The sequence below is a fragment of the Haliotis cracherodii genome, unplaced genomic scaffold (genome assembly GCF_022045235.1).
Source record: "Haliotis cracherodii isolate W230 unplaced genomic scaffold, xgHalCrac1.p SCAF_24, whole genome shotgun sequence".
In the NCBI taxonomy this organism is placed as follows: Eukaryota; Metazoa; Mollusca; class Gastropoda; order Lepetellida; family Haliotidae; genus Haliotis; species Haliotis cracherodii.
In genome coordinates this window covers 7,782,792-7,799,779 of record NW_027266280.1, presented here as the reverse complement: position 1 = coordinate 7,799,779, position 16,988 = coordinate 7,782,792, and the positions used below count along the sequence as shown (strand labels likewise).

Sequence of the window (16,988 nt, the reverse complement as noted above, 5' to 3'; positions counted from 1 at the left end):
AGTTTTTCAAAGGCTTACGAATGTCGTAGCGTTACGAACGCTTGTTAATCGGGACCCTGGAAATGTCATATTCATGATTACGACAGAAATCTCCAGGAGAGCTACAGAACATCCTCTTGAGGCCAAAGTTATTCACAACAGAACTTGCTGAGAGTTTCGTCCGATTTATTGCCGAATATGTGACCCAACAGGACGACGTCTTTGCTTATAGCGCCACCTACTGGGTAGCTATCGCCTGCCTCTACCTTGGTACCGGTAGTGAGGCCTGTTGCCATAGCGACGTTTGTAACCATAGTAAGGGTATCTAGAGTTTATCCTGCTAAGCTTAATCCTGGTGGGGTATCTTGAGTGGGTCAGGAATCTACCCCCGATGTGCCCCCCACCACCACCCCAATCCTCCTCCTCCTCCTCCTCCTCCTCCTCCTCGTCATCGTCAAACTCCCAGCCTCGCTTTTTCTGGTCCCCCGCAATGGCGTCAGTTGACTTCCGCTTACGGAGAAACGCTTTTGCAGCTTCAACAGAGCGAACTAGGTGATCTGAAACAGGGGAGAAAGCATTTGTGTGACTGGTCTAAAGGCATAGACCCTTTGATATTATGTTTGTTTGTTTGTTTGCCTACCAAGATATCAAATGGTATGTTGCAATAGCAAGTGTGATTTGACGCCAGTGGACTTCACCCATTGTGCCCATGTAGGGAATCCCCGGTTTCTAGGCTGTGACGAAAATATGTTCCAACCACAAAGCTATCCTGCTGACCAGGCTGTTCCAAGACAAGAGTATTGAATGGCTGAGCGTTCCACTTGTGACAAGGACTGTACAGATGGCGCTGAAGACATACATATTTGAAGATAGGCTACTACTGTATTATAGATCGCGTTAGTGAAATCTACGTGTGTTCGATCATAAAAATTTGACTGAACTGAGTCAACAGAAGTTACAACATTTCTGGCAACACGGGTTGACCAGATTCAATTTGTGTTCTTCAAGCATAACTTAGGCCTGTGCCCGAAATAAAACGCACACACGGTGCTCCTCAGATATGGATATTCTGTCAGACTGTGCGCTTAAAGTAGTCACAATTCTATAGATGCTCATAATATCAACCACTCTTTTGTCTGGCCCAGACACAATTATATGCAGGCCGCCGTCAGGTAGCTGGAAAACTAGTCACTGGGTCGAAAAACAACAAACACTCGTAGAAAGTTGATGAGAATCTTTCCACATGTTTCGACCCGTGAAGATTCCGGGGTTGAATAGGTCTTCAGCAACCCATGCTTGCCGTAAAGGGCGACTATGCTTGTCGTAAGAGGCGACTACGGGATCGGGTGGTCAGGCTCGCTGACTTGGTTGATGCATGTCATCGTATCCCAGTTGGGTAATTCGCGTCATGATGTCAATCACTGGATCGTCGGGTTCAGACTCGATTATTTACAGACCGCCGTCATATAGCAGCAACGGCAACAACAAACAAAGTAATATACCGTAAACTACGGCTATAACGAACACGCTTATAACGAACTGACTGATATAACGAACTTACTTTTTTGGTCCCGACTATTTGCTGTAGTTATGCTTATAACGAACTACGGTTATAACGAACTAAAATTAGTAGTACCTTTGAGTTCGTTATAACCGTACTTTACTGTAATGTGAAATAGTAATCTGTTCCTGAAACTGACTTTTTCTTTTCGAAAAATACTGCGAAAAATATTGTATGGTTGAAACACCGAATAAAAACCTATTCTGTCTCAAACAAATACCGTGTGATAATGTGTGATCATGTGATCACTTGTGACCATATGTAATAGTGTGGAATACCGTGTGATAATGTGTGATAATGTGTGATAATGTGTGATTACTCACCAGGAAGGGAACCGTCGGCGACCTCTGACGTCTTCACCTTTGTGACGTCACACAACACTACTGTTGCTGCAACGCAATTCAAAGAAAAGTTAAGAAAAGATTTCTGCATGACTTGTTTCATGTACATCAGAACATTGAAGTGCGCGAGGGACATACTGTGTTTACAAGGTAGAGTAAGGTTACTTAATTAGATCTAACATACAACTGAATTTGGAACCGAACGCAAATGCGAAATCTACATGTAACCCATCTCCATATTAAAACACAGTATGTTTAGCACCATTAACCGGGACAAAATATAACGTAAACTTTAGTGGAGATGTTGAGTGAAGCGCAACTCGTCATACAATATTTTGAGTGGTCTGTTGATCTGAATAAGAAAGCCGCAATAGCCGTTGAACAAAGCATGACGCGGTATATGATCAAACTTTGTATTTCATTGTACCTTACCTTATATATACACGCAATGAAATTGTGTAGCCCTCAGAATGAAGCACGCCTTGTACGGTTTAGTTCTTCACCGCACGTCATAATTGCAAGGTTCTTTGTTGTTCCCGGACCGCCTCCGTGGTCTAGTGGTAGAGCGTCCGCCCGGAGAGCGGAAGGTCCGGGGTTCGATCCCCGGCCGCGTCATACCAAAAGACGTTAAAAGATGGTTCTTGTTGTTACCCTGTCTGGCGCTCGGCATTAAAGGGCTAAAACAAGGACTGGTCGACTCGGAGTCAGTATACTGTGTCTGAGTAGGGTATTCATGTTAAACTGCTGCATGGTATCTCAGTGTGCTTGCACTATAAATCGGACTAGTACAAGCAGATACACACGTGCATGCACGTTGCTATATAAGTACAATAATCTTGGACGCGACGTTGAACCCCATTTCACCACACCTCTTTGTTGTTCCTAAACTTTAAATACGCACTCTTATTCGATTTCTGCAGTGTTTTCTGTCAACATCTAGTGCCACACATACCTGAAATACTATAGTAGCCGCAACTCTGAGGTTGCTGTCTACATTTGTACACATTATTATTTCAAAATGCCTATCGACAATGACTAAGAAAAATATATAGATATTATCTTTCGCGGTAATGCGGTCGTCAAATCAGATGTTTTATTTAGAGGTGATTATTGTGATTTGTAACCTCTGACTGACCAATTAGAATGGATTGTTTTCCACACTGAAGGTAGAAAAGAAATCCGTTAAGTGTGCTCTACTATGGTAGAGAAGGGATGTGTCATCTTCGCCATGGCTGCAAGTGCAGTTATTGAACTTGGACACCACAAAATAGACGTGAATAGTGTGACCACGCCATCCGGGCACGGCGGCAGCCAGAGAGTTCGCATACTACATACCACACCATAATGACGTTAGTCCGCTCTTACGATAGGCACATTGTAATGTCCTATTGTCCCAACGAGGAGACGTCGACAAGGCGCGGGGAGTAATTCCGCCATTATTTATGTACAGTGGATGTATCTTTCATATTCCTATTACGTGTAAATGTGTCTGTTGCTTAACGCTGCACTCAGCAATATTCCATCAAAAAGACGGTGACATGTAAATAATCACCAGACAATCCAGTGATCGATATTGTGAGCAATGATCCACGCCGTCCGGGTACGATTGCACGCAAAGCCTGACCACCGATCCATTCGGTTGCTTCTTGCTAGGGGCCTGTTATCTTCCCGAGGCAAGAGAGTTAACTGACTTTAAAAGTCTAGTTTCCACCCTTGCCGAACTAGGCTGTAATTCCTGGGCTCGATCGTAGCGCCACCAGTGGCTATTACGAGTTATGTCCCTTTTAAGCCTCTCCGATGGACCAATCAATCTTCACCTCTCGTATCACTTGCATTTGTTTCAAACAAAATGGCGGCGCCCAGTCAAGACGATCTGATCGATAATCAAGCTCTATATTGCGATAAAAGGGTCTTACATCGCGAAGTGCATCAAATCACGAGAGCACCTTGATTTAAAACATGAAAACATCTGGAAAATATCTGTTGACAACGAGTTACGTTGGCGGTGAACATGCTTTGGAAATCCTACGATCGACCGAAATCTGCATGTCAGTTTACGAACCGGATTTCGATTTCATGGACTTACCTCGGGAAGATGGTATCCGGTATCCCGGGCCTTATTACGGATGGCAAAAGGGATATATGTGAGGTGTAAAGGTTTTGCTAAATCTTCTTTAACCTATATAACTGCGGAGGAAATCAGATGCAGGTGTGAAACAACTTTGATCAACGCCGCTTTGAACAGTATTCCAGTTATATCCCGGCGTGTCAGCTGTACTATGCGAAAAGCCCGAAGTGGTACAGGTCTTGGAGGTTTACCATTTTGGTGAAACCCACGAGCAGGGGTATGGTGCTGACAAACCTAGAAACATAATCAGGACAAATTTGTGCTTGGAACCCACGATCACGATCATGGGTCTCTGGCATTCCCAAGGGATGCAACTCTGCACTGCAAACTACAGCGCTTAAGACGACCCGTGCTCATCTGCATGAACAACATGACCATCGATATAATATGTTTATATGCATACCAGATATGTATAATAAATAAATACGTTATTTCCCTACCATTGTATACACTGTATAAGTTATCCTTTTATCCATACTGTAGAACTGTATATTACATGATTTCACACATTTCAATTTACCAACATTATTCTCTATTCCATTGTTGTGTACGTACCTAGTATTAAGGCCGTCCCCGCGACGATACACGCCCTCATGATGAAGACAAGCTATGTCCACAAAGCAGGCAACCAAATGACCAAATTACCCTCCGCTCGCTGAAGGTCGCTGCCGCCATTACTTGCAGGAAGTCGCTCATTTCTGATAATCGACTCAATTAACATTTTAAGGTCCCTCCTCCCCCCCCCCCCCCCCCCGGCAACCGAGAGTAGATTGAGTATGATCGCACCACCTGACCTTTAGGTTTAGGAAGCACACAACATGGGTGAATGAGTATATGTTTTATTCAACGCGTAATCTGACCAGCATGTGACGTTATTGAACAACGTCATCTGTATGTGACGTGATTAGACGCCCCACCACTCTTCATTGACGCTGCCTTCATCGCCCAACTGGCTAATTTCAATGCTTTCACCGTTGCCAAGAGACCATATTTCAGACTTTTCGCCATGTGCTTTGTCAGGGACGTCTGAGTTTACATCTCGACTGACGTCACCGTTCCCCCAGCCTCCGTTGTCCCAGTCATCACCAGGGACGTCCTCACTCTCAAAATCCGGGTCCCTCGACATGTCCCATGGGGGGCGCGTTTTAAGACATCTGCAGAGCTAATGGAAGCGGCGACAGAATGTAGTGCATCTCTCACTCTACCTGAAACATGTGGATGGTTGGTTGGTTGGTTGATTTGTTGTTTAACGCCGCACTCTGCAATATTCCAGCTATATGACGGCGGTCTGTAAATAATCGAGTTTGGACCAGACAATCCAGTGATTAATATCATGAACATCGATTCATACAATTGGGATCGATGACATGCATCAACCAAGTCACCGAGTGTCACCCGATCCCGTTAGTCGCCTTTTACGACAAGCAGAGTCACCTTTTACGGCAAGCATTGGTTGCTGAAGACCTATTCTTCCCCGGAATCTTCACGGGTCGAAACATGTAGAAAGATTTCTCATTAACTTTCTACGAGCGTTTGTTGTTTTTCGACCCAGTGACTAGTTTTTCCCAGCTACCTGACGGCGGCCTGCATATAATTGTGTCTGGGCCAGACAAAAGAGTGGTTGATATTATGAGCATCTATAGAATTTTGACCACTTTAAGCGCACAGTCTGACAGAATATCCATTCCGTGTGACATGAATTACATTGGTTATTTTACCATTTTGTGTTACAGAACACCCAATTTACAACTGAGGCCCGTTTCACAAAGCGATCTTAATTTTGCGACTATCGTAAGTGTATGTTAAATTATGGCAGATACGTTTAGCTAAGATCGCTTTGGTGAAACGGGCCCGTGCTTTACAACTAAAGTGCCGCTTGTCAGACTCAGAAGTGCTAACTAGTATAATTAACGACAATTAGCCAAAGCGTTGCTGGTTATTTCTAACGCTGCAATCACACCTTGACCTTCACAGTGTTGACTTAAACCAACCATTGAGCTATTAGATATATTAACTACCACCCCATGGGTCATTGTTCAGCATTTCTAAAAAGCAACCATGAAACCTGAACCAAATACATCGCCATTGAATGAACATTTTTTTGTTTGTTTAATTTTTAGCCACCAACGGTGTATATTATCTTTTGCTTGGAAAAAGTATTAAGTGTGAGTGAGTTGAGTTTAACGCAGCTTTGAACATTATTCCAGTTACATTACGTCGTGTGAGCTTGTTGTGGGAGGAACACCGGGAGTCATGCAAGTATAAAAGTTTACCACTTAAGTGAAATCCACGAGCACGGGTATGGTGCTGACAAACATAGAACCACAATCGGGCAAACTGGCATTCGGACGATCATGGGTTCCTGGCGTGTCCAAGGGGACGCAACTCTGCATATCGAATTGCAGTGCCCCAGAAGACTTGGCCCCCCGGGTCTCCTAATACCAAGAAAAACGTACATATACGGCTTTGAGCCTGATTGACCTCAGGTCAAGAGATCCAGCGCCTGACGGGCCTTGTTTCAGTTAAACTGTGCCGAGGGGCGCTTTCAGAGGACCAGGCTCCGTACCTGGTGCCGCGTGCCCCTTAGCAGCTGGCGTGTACGGTACGAAACACCGTTATTTCCGGACAGAAATATTTCGGATTAACGAATGTCCGTATTAACGAGTTATGGAATTCTAAACGTACGCAAGAGCAGACATCTGGAAGGCGGGATGTCCTCGCTGAAGGGGTCCACATTAAAGAGGTTTTCATTGTACAGTAGATATACTCACCAGCGACCGACTGTGCCTCTTGGTCCGAGCCTGCCCCCAGTACGAGACCCAGCAGCACTGAAATCACCAGTGATAACGTAAAGTGGAAGCAGAGAGAACACAAACAGGTTGTATAACTACTATCATGAGAGAGAGAGAGAGAGAGAGAGACAGAGAGAGAGAGACAGAGAGAGAGAGACAGAGAGAGAAAGAGAGAGAGAGAAAGAGAGAGAGAGACAGAGAGAGAGAGAGAAAGAGAGAGAGAGAGAGAGAGGTGAGGTGAGGTGAAATGGGGTTTAACGTCTCGTCCAAGATTATTGCACTTATATAGCGACGTGCATGCACGTGTATGTATGTGTGTGGCTGCTTGTACTAGTACTTGTACTTGAATACCCCACTCAGACACAGTATACTGACTTCGAGCCGACCAGTCTTTGTTTAAGCCCTTTAATGACGAGCGCCAGACAGGGTAACAATAAGTACCCATCTTTTAACGTCTTATGGTATGACGCGGTCGGGGATCGAACCCCGGACCTTACGCTCTCCGGGCGGACGCTCTACCACTAGACCACGGAGGCGGTCGAGAGAGAGATCGAGATCGAGAGAGAGAGAGAGAGAGAGAGAGAGAGAGAGAGAGAGAGAGAGAGAGAGAGAGAGAGAGAGTTCCATATTGACGGAAGGTCACTGACCTGTGAATGCAACGAAAGCCAACATCATGTTCTAGGTTAATCCTGGCCAGGGTTCCGTGACTGTGCCTCGTCCGGCGGGAGGCGAGTAGATATATCTAGTACTGCATCTCGCCCCCTCGCATCTCCAGTGCTCCACGGTCACACGATGGAGAGGTGTCATTACTTCACATTAACTGTCATAATCAGGGCGACATTAAGTGGGGGACCTGTTTCGACCTGCAAGATGTGAAGCTACTGAGGCCACCTCTATACTAATGCTGGGAGTGGTACACAAGGACTAAGTGATGGCAGTATTAAGACGGGGTGGGGTGGGGTCGGTTGGTTCGGGTGGGTGGTAGTATGTCTGTGTTGGGACTCGAACCCTGAACTACCTGTGACGAGCCACTGGGCTACATCGTGTGCCCGTCCCAATATTGATAATCATTCTATTTTTGCGCCGTATATGCAATCCTCATGTGATTGCTCACTTACACTCACTAACGCACGAACGCAGACACACACGCCCGCACGCACGCACGCACGCACACATACTTTGTCTCTTTTGTCTTCATTTGAGACAGCCTAGTTGAGTCAGTTATTAACACAATGAGAACTTATCAAAGGACCCTGTCATCATTACTAGTTGAAAAGGGGCGGTCGGGTAGCCTAGTGGTTAAAGCGTTCGCTCGTCACGCCAAAGACCCGGGTTCAATTCCCGACATGGGTACAATGTGTGAAGCCCATTTCTGGTGTTCCCCGCCCTGATATTGCTGGAATATTGCTAAAAGCGGCGTAAAACCATACTCACTCACTCACTAGTTGAAAATGAGAAACGTGAAATCCATTTCTGGTGTCCGTCGCGTGATTTTGCTAAAAGCGGAGTAAAGCGATACTCACTCACTCACCCAAAAGAAGTAAATCTTCCATGACACTGGCGAATAGGAAACATGATGGGCAACTTGGAAGAAGTCATCACCTGAAGAGGGAGCTAGTACCTGACGTGAGGTCCTGTCCCTTTCAAAGGAGCGATCAGCAAACTATTTGTGCTTCCCAGGGCACCTTTACTTGATTACCTGATTACCTGATCTGATCGAGCGAGATTGTTGGGGACGTTACAGGAGAGAGTCTTGATACACAGGAGCTTGTCCATTGACATTTGAAGACGAGGCTGATAGTCTTGCAAGTATATATCAGGTGTTGCACAGACCGTCACTGCATGTGTTGTAGAAGATCTATTTTGCAATGGATAAGTTTGAGCAGTTACTCGTTACCCATTTCTGTATATGATCAGTACAGTTTGATCCACCGTCACAAATAGAACCCAGACTGACGAAGTGGTTTAAAGCAAGATATAGTTCATATAGATGAATTTTGGCGATCCCCTCTCTCTCATCCTCCACTCCTCCTCACCCCCCCCCCCCCCCCCCCCCCCCCCCCCTTCACCCTTACAATAAATGACCAGTCCCTAACAGGAGACGTATGGATGCTCTATCAGTGTCTTCTGTTTGATAAGAACACGCTGTCTCAGGACAGTTTCTGCAGCATTTCTTGCGTCCATGGTGTGTCCTATGAACTTTAAAACGGGAGGCAGCAATGCGTTCAGTGAGTTCAGGTAACATTTACGTGTTTTCTCAACATACCGACCCATTTAGATAGTATTGCAGTATGTATTGTTGGAAAATTGTATCAGGGTATACCGGTGTACAGGGAATACCAAAGTCTTTCGCAGAATATCATCATGAGCTTTTTAGCAGCCATCTAGACATTGAATCCAACGTGCAGGACTTGTCTGAACCGTTTGCAATCAGTCTCTGAGCTTCAGATTCCGCGATTGGTTGGATGTATGCCATCTTCCCGAGGCAAGGGCGTCAACTAGTTTTTTTTTGGATCAAAGTCTTCTTTCCACCCTTTCCATGTCAAGCTCACTTTCATGTGCTAAATGTGATTGGACTATCGCACACATCGATAGTCCCAATCTCCGCTACCGCTAAACAAAGATCTGAGGACATCCCATTACGGGTCACGGAAGAACGACCTTTCGCGAATTTTGACCGACCAATGAAATGACTAACAAGAAGTCGACATCAGCCAATTAGAAAGCAGCTTTATCGAGCTTTACGGCATTCGTTTCAACCTGGCGACTTCCTTTTCAGAATACGCTTGAAAAATATGTTGACACAGTTCTGGATTAAAAATTTGGAAATAAACAAACGAACATTCCGGAATGTCTAATATATGGTTGCGATTGTATGGCAGTGCTTCCCACGTAGTTTGCAACGCCTCTTCTGTTCAAATGTTTATCCCATGGAAGCGAGAGACAGACGATAATTTTGACAGAATCAGTCGTACGGGCCGTAACTGACGTTCGGAATACCCCGTTTTCGAGTTTGCATGATTAGAAAACACATTCCGACTGTCACTTTCATGATCTGGTAAGCTACGCTCTGATTGGTCGGATGAAAGGTCGTTCTGACATGACCCGTAATGGGATGTCCCCAGATCTTTGTTCAGCGATAGCGAGAGAACGTTTCACAAAATCAACATCCACGACTGTACACCTTCGAATGAAAGTGATTGCCCGTCTTTGTTGACTCGAATCTGTCGTTTTTTAAATCTTTTAAACCCTCCAACGATTGCCTATGTGTGAAATCGCGAATGTTTTCGTTATCTGATCAACTAGGTCGTCGTCTATGGTAGTCGCCATCTTTGTGAAGCAACACAAGATAAGAACAGCGATCTGATATGGGATCGCGTTTTCATTACAAGGGGCACAACTCGTGATCTACGCGAGATGGTGCCAGGGTCGAGCCAAAAACGTGGCCTTGATGTGACAAGGGTAGAAACTAGGCTTTGATATAGGTAAGTGGACACGCTTGCCTCGGGAAGATGTAGAAACTAGGCTTTGATATAGGCTAGTGGACACGCTTGCCTCGGGAAGATGTAGAAACTAGGCTTTGATATAGGTAAGTGGACACGCTTGCCTCGGGAAGATGTAGAAACTAGGCTTTGATATAGGCTAGTGGACACGCTTGCCTCGGGAAGATGTAGACACGAGGCTTTTATACAGGCTAGTGGACACGCTTGCCACGGGAAGCTGTAGACACGAGGCTTTTATATAGGCTTGTGGACACGCTTGCCTCGGGAAGATGTAGACACGAGGCTTTTATATAGGCTTGTGGACACGCTTGCCTCGGGAAGATGTAGACACGAGGCTTTTATATAGGCTTGTGGACACGCTTGCCTCGGGAAGATGTAGAAACTAGGCTTTTATATAGGCTTGTGGACACGCTTGCCTCGGGAAGATGTAGACACGAGGCTTTTATATAGGCTTGTGGACACGCTTGCCTCGGGAAGATGTAGAAACTAGGCTTTTATATAGGCTTGTGGACACGCTTGCCTCGGGAAGATGTAGACACGAGGCTTTTATATAGGCTTGTGGACACGCTTGCCTCGGGAAGATGTAGAAACTAGGCTTTGATACAGGCTAGTGGACACGCTTGTCTCGGGAAGATTAGAAGCTAGGCTTTGATATAGGCTAGTGGACACGCTTGCCTCGGGAACATGGATGTGTGCATGATGAGGGGTTTCAATAAGCTGTTCTGATCACAGCAGCCTTATGCATTTCCTTGACCAATTATCAGACATACAGTTTCGTGACATTTAGGCATGGGCTTCTGATATTCATCATGTTTATCAGAATACTTGCAAGGTACAACCACGTGGCGCTTCATACAGCAAGAGTGAGTGGGATTTAACGCCGCTTTAAACAGTATTCCAGTTATATCACCGCGTGCCGGCTTGATGTTGGACGAGATCCTGAAGTGATGCAGGTCGCAGACGTTTATCACTTTGGTGAAACCCACGAGCACTGATATGGTGCTGACAAACCTAGAAACATAATCGGCGCGCACCGGGATTCGAACCCAGGACCACACGTTTCTCATCCAAAGGATGCAACCCTGTACAGTGAATTGTGGCCCCTTAGACGACTAGGCTACCTGTGCCCCCTCATCCAACCCCAACCCCCCATCCTTCGTTAAAACCACATTTCAAGAGAACGGGTAGGCAATATTTGTGGGGTGACGACAAACATATCGGCTTGTCAGGCTTGGTCATGGGCTAATAGGTTTGTCTGGTCCAGACTCCATTTACAACCCGCATGACATTGCTGGAATATTAATGACTGCGGCGTAGAACACATTCACTCGCGACTATGAAAAGCAAAGGCAAACTGTCCGTACGCGTATAAAACACAAATATCAAGGACAAATACCTGTGCCCTTATTTGGATAAACGAGGTCACGTGAGCATGTGATGTGACCACGCGATGCTCATTTTGGCTCTTACGACAAGCTTTGTATACACTCGGGTCCACTCGTCTTATTCCGTCACCTACATTACAATTGACTGAGACGAGGCGAGTTGATTTATGGGGACCTGTTCCTCCACGGGGCACCACGGGGCACCATGGGTATGATGGCACAACAATGGTGACAACTGTCACCGTATAGCCACCACTCATTCTTAGCAGCCATTATGACCACCCAATACTCTTTTTCTCCCAAACCAATCCCCCATCTATCACTAACCCACCCAACCGCCCGCCCAACAAAATCACTCACTAAACAATAAATATAAACTTATTCACTAACCCACCAAAACTCACTCACTCACAAACCAAACCAACTCACTCATTTACATATTGAACAATAAATATACACAAATTTATCAGGTGAGCTTTTATTGATAACTCCAATCATTACTGGTAATGTCAGTGCGCTGTAAGGAGTTACCGCGGAATCTGGCGGTTTCCCTGCATTCTCTGGAGATAGGTGATGGTGCCCTGCCTACCCGCGCAGCAGGGGTGGGTGGAGAACGCCCGATACCACTGGCGGTAGTACCCTGTAACACAAACAACGACAGTCACGTGATGTATTCATACACCCTATGCCTAGGACAATACTGTGATGGTGCTACTTGGACTGCATCCCCGATTAACCAGTGTATTGTATATCCATGTTATTGTGAGAGAACCCTGGACCCATGCGCCACCATGGCTTCGTTTCGGAAGTGACGTCACCAGCTCCATATCTCTTATCACAAACAGCCCAGAATGTCTGCCTCGTAAGGGTGAAATCAACAACCAATAAAAATGCAGTTTCTGAATGTGTGAATCTATATAAATGTATATTCAAAATATCAGTCCGACCGAGTCTCATTTACTACTACTACTACTACTACTGCTACTACTACTATTTTTACTTCTACTACTACTACTACTACTACTACTACTACTACTACTACTATTACTACTACTGCTGCTACAACTACTACTATTTCTACTACTATTACTACTTCTACTACTACTACTGCTGCTGTTGCTACTACTACTACTGCTACTACTATTACTTCTACCACTATTACTACTTCTATCACTACTACTACTACTGCTAGTATTACTGCTACTACCACTACTACTATTACTGCCACTACTATTACTTCTACTACTATTACTACTACTACTTCTACTACTACTACTTCTTCTACTATTACTACTACTACTACTTCTACTGATACTACTATTACTACTACTACTACTGCTACTACCAGTACTACTATTACTACTACTACTACTACTACTACTACTGCTACTATTACTACTACTACTTCTACTATTACTACTACTATGTTTACTACTACTACTACTATTACTACTACTACTACTACTAAATTCAGTTCGTTAACAACATGACGACTGCCGTGCAGATCTCGGCCGCTGCAGGACTTGCAAAGCCTGTGTACCGACAACTGGTCATTGACAGATATTTTCCAAATCTGTTCATGTTTTTTTATCATTGACAACGTTTTAATGTAAGTGACGTGATGCACTTTGCGAGGTGGGACCCATTTTATGACAACAACAGTCAGATCGTCTTGACTGGGCACCGCCATTTCATTTAATCTTATTTAGTTCACCTGTATATGATCAGGTCAGTCTCGTTGTTGTTTTTAACATGTCCGCATTCTTACTGATTCAACATCTGTATTGCATGTGTTGTTCCTAAACATAAAGCGGGTGCAGTTTAACACCGGTGTATAGTTGCAGTCCTTATGTCAGTGGTCCATTCATGTAACTTTCACAGCTATTTTGACCATCACGCAAAATTAATCTTTTTTGGTTGATAATGAAGACTGGTTAAAATGTATTGAAAATATATATTTAGCCATCTAAGAAACCACTGGCCGCAGGTTCAGATCCTAGTCTGGTCTGTGTGCACCGCGTTGTGTTGGTGTGTATCCCACTAATGTAACAATCTACGTCCTAGTTCATGGGAACGAGTGAGTGAGTGTGGGTAAGTTTGGTTTTACGCCGCTTTTAGCAATATTCCAGCAATATCTTGGCGGGGTTACACCAGAAATGGGCTTCACACATTGTACCCATGTCGGGATTCGAACCCGGGTCTTCGGCGTGACGGGCGAACGCTTTACCCACTAGGCTACCCGAGGGAGGGAATATTACTGAAATACTGTTCAAACGCCTGCTTCGTAATTTGAATGTCAAATATTCCTTGTTTTTTTTTGGAACTTACCTCAAAATAATGCCACTTTTGTTTCACATTCAAGAATATATATATATATATATATATATATATATATATATATATATATATATATATATATATATATATCTGTACTCAGCGTTGGAGGCGTCATATTAATTCATGATGTCGCCTTCAAGTAACCCATACTTGTCATAAGAGGCGAGGGGCGGTCGGGTAGCGTAGTGGTTAAAGCGTTCGCTCGTCACGCCGAGGACCCGGGTTCGATTTCTGGTGTCCCCTGTCGTGATATTGCTGGAATATTGCTAAAAGCGGCATAAAACCATACTCACTCACTCACTCACAAGAGGCGAATAACGGGATCGGGTGGTCAGGCTCGCTGACTTGGTTGATGCATGTCATCGTATCCCAATTGCGTAGATCGATGCTCGTGATGTCAATCACTGGATTGTCTGTTCCAGACTCGATTATTTACAGACCGCTGTCATATAGCTGGAATATTGCTCAGTGCGGCGTTAAACAACAAACAAACAAACAAATACAAAGCATGCTGCCTTCAGGGGGCGGTAGAAGGTTTGCATATACATTACAATCTCATTGAACGAAGCTTTTTTTCGCGATTGAGGCACGGATATTTAAAACGATAGGATGGAAATGATGAGGAGGAAAAAGTGATATTCTTCTCAGATGCCCATCAACTCACCATCATTTTGGCTGGTTTGACGTCCGTAGGCTACAGAACCAAATTGTGGTCCATTGCCCCATGTCTGCCGACCTGGAGACAGGAAGGGGCACCTACAAGATGGCTGCCTGCTGCCATACCCATACTCGTCGGACTCCGAGGAAGAGCCGCCCCGGCTCCTTCCCCCACTACGTCGTCGACTGTGTCGACCCCTGCTGTGACCTCCGCTGTGACGTCCTCTCCCACGACTCCGCCCTCCACCGCGGCGGCTGTGACCTCCGTGACTATGACCACCGTGACTTCGACCACCGTAATTATAGCCGTGGCCCATGCAGGTTGTGCAGCCGTAACCACGGCGTTCGCGTGATCGACTACGCTTTGTTAGATGGTGATGTTGAACATCCTCCTCCGCTAACACGACCACCACTAGAATAGCAGGAAAAACAATACGTATCAGATGATTTCTAAAATTTCTAAAAGATTGTATTGTTTTCGCGCGAGATCACGTAAACCTTCTTCCTTCTGAACGCAGTCAAAAAGGACTGGACGAGTGGCACCCCCGTTTGGTGTGCAGAGTTACGTCCCTTACCTGTGGGCTACTGTCCCCGATTAAATTGTTTTTTTATGTTGACACCACGCCCCTGGCCAAGGGTTCCAAAAAATAGATAAAGGTCCAAACTTGTCACTTCGGGCTTTCCTCCCACAATAACCAGACACACCGTGACATTACCGAAATACCGTTACGGCGTTAGCCCGACCCACTGTTTCATTCGTGTCTACCCGTGAAGAGTAAAATAGGTTTTCATGCTTGTCGTAAAAGGCGACGATGCTTGTCGTAAAAGGCGACTTACGGGATCGGGTGGTCAGGCTCGCTGACTTGGCTGATGCATGTCATAGATCCCAATTACGTGGATCGATGCTCATTATATTAATCATTGGATTGTCTGATCCAGACTCGATTATTTACAGATCTCCGTCATATAGCTCGATTATTGCAGCGTTAAACAACAAACAAACAAACATTCCGGGACGAACCGAACCTTATTATTATTAGTTGTGGTGAATGCTCACAGATCGCTGTCTTGAATGTCTTAAAGCCGTAAATACAGATAAAGATGTTAACGTCTTAAACTTTTCTGCTTAACTCTATCTGCCCAGCACACCAAGGACCTGGACCTGGATTATGTCCGACGTACGTTATCAATATGACCCATAGCAGAATTAGGATATTGAAACGTGGCCCGTTAATTTGTAATATTCCCTTATTTCTCACTGTATAAAATAGTTCTATCACGCACGCACGCACGCACGCACGCGCGCACGCACGCACGCACGCACTGGAACACCGGACAACTTGACATATTATTCCTTCGAGTAAAGCCGTGATATTGCTGGAATATTTCTAAAAGTGGCGTCAATCCATACTCACCCACCCACTTTCGAGTAAACGAGATTTCACTTACATAATGTGATGAAGGCGAATGAGATGTCTTGTGGTAACTAATTTCAATTGACCATTCGAACTTTAAATGTACAAGAACCGACATGCCTTGAATAAAGATCAATTAATGATTTCTATACTAAATCAAAGAGAATGTGTGTGATTGTCCAAATGCGAAAAGTTCTTCGTTTAGTGACAACGCGACAATGATACAACTTGTAACATCGATGCGTTGTCGCATTGTCTATCTTATATTTCTTACATTTCTTATATTTCTTAGTTATAGATGAATACGCCCAGGGCTAGAACCGCGTTACTACTTCGATGACCATGAGCACTGGCGTGGTGCTGGTCAACATAGAAACTTAATCTGGGTCAACCAGAGTTCGAACCAGCCCTTACTGGTTTCTGGCGCCCATTTTATTTTTATGACAGCGGGCACATATGGCGTTTCCAAGACGATTGAGTGAGTGAGTTGTGTTTAACGCCGCTTTTAACGGTATTCCAGTTATATCACGGCGTGTCAGCTTAATGTGGGAGGAAAGCCCGAAGTGATGCAGGTCTCAGAAGTTTACCACTTCGGTGAAACCCACTAGCACGGGTATGGTGCTGACAAACCTAGAAACATGATCGGAGAGAACCGGGATTCGAACCCACAATCATAGGTTTCTGGGGTACCCAAGGGATGCATATTAATTATCTAACATCATTTTTCTCGATCAGTATTAAAATATATTTGTTCACGCTCACCTACAGCAGCCGTGACGACCAGCAACAACGGCAAAGTCCTCATTCTACGTTTACAAGATTCGTCGACGATGTTGCTATGACCCTCTGACTACGTCCACCCAGTTGTCACCTCCTCGGTCGGCATCTAT

The 16,988-nt window shown here is 44.9% G+C and overlaps 2 protein-coding genes and 1 pseudogene across 2 annotated transcripts; all 3 read right to left on the bottom strand.

Moving 5' to 3' along the window:
• Window positions 1–148: 148 nt before the first annotated feature.
• On the bottom strand, window positions 149–4,669 carry LOC139472431 (uncharacterized). Its single transcript, XM_071254908.1, has 3 exons — window positions 4,565–4,669; window positions 1,864–1,929; window positions 149–536 (listed from the first exon to the last, which is right to left on the bottom strand). Exons 1-3 carry the CDS (start codon window positions 4,602–4,604, stop codon window positions 229–231), a joined length of 414 nt encoding a protein of 137 aa, XP_071111009.1. The 5' UTR covers window positions 4,605–4,669; the 3' UTR covers window positions 149–228.
• A 182-nt stretch (window positions 4,670–4,851) lies between these two features.
• On the bottom strand, window positions 4,852–7,568 carry LOC139472461 (uncharacterized; annotated as a pseudogene).
• A 4,583-nt stretch (window positions 7,569–12,151) lies between these two features.
• LOC139472418 (keratin, type II cytoskeletal 2 epidermal-like) lies at window positions 12,152–16,988 on the bottom strand. Its single transcript, XM_071254893.1, has 3 exons — window positions 16,861–16,988; window positions 14,691–15,095; window positions 12,152–12,329 (listed from the first exon to the last, which is right to left on the bottom strand). The coding sequence occupies exons 1-3, from the start codon at window positions 16,901–16,903 to the stop codon at window positions 12,217–12,219; spliced, it is 561 nt and encodes a 186-aa protein (XP_071110994.1). The 5' UTR covers window positions 16,904–16,988; the 3' UTR covers window positions 12,152–12,216.

Bases quoted from the DNA above. Each gene is read 5' to 3' on its own strand.
- LOC139472431 (XM_071254908.1), bottom strand. From the start codon at position 4,604: ATGAGGGCGTGTATCGTCGCGGGGACGGCCTTAATACTAG. The intron at 1,930-4,564 runs GTACGTACACAA...ATTGCGTTGCAG, and splicing joins GGGGACGGCCTTAATACTAG to CAACAGTAGTGTTGTGTGAC. The intron at 537-1,863 runs GTGAGTAATCAC...CCCCTGTTTCAG, and splicing joins CGCCGACGGTTCCCTTCCTG to ATCACCTAGTTCGCTCTGTT.
- LOC139472418 (XM_071254893.1), bottom strand. From the start codon at position 16,903: ATGAGGACTTTGCCGTTGTTGCTGGTCGTCACGGCTGCTGTAG. The intron at 15,096-16,860 runs GTGAGCGTGAAC...CTGCTATTCTAG, and splicing joins GGTCGTCACGGCTGCTGTAG to TGGTGGTCGTGTTAGCGGAG. The intron at 12,330-14,690 runs GTGAGTTGATGG...TTTGTGTTACAG, and splicing joins TCAAACCAGCCAAAATGATG to GGTACTACCGCCAGTGGTAT.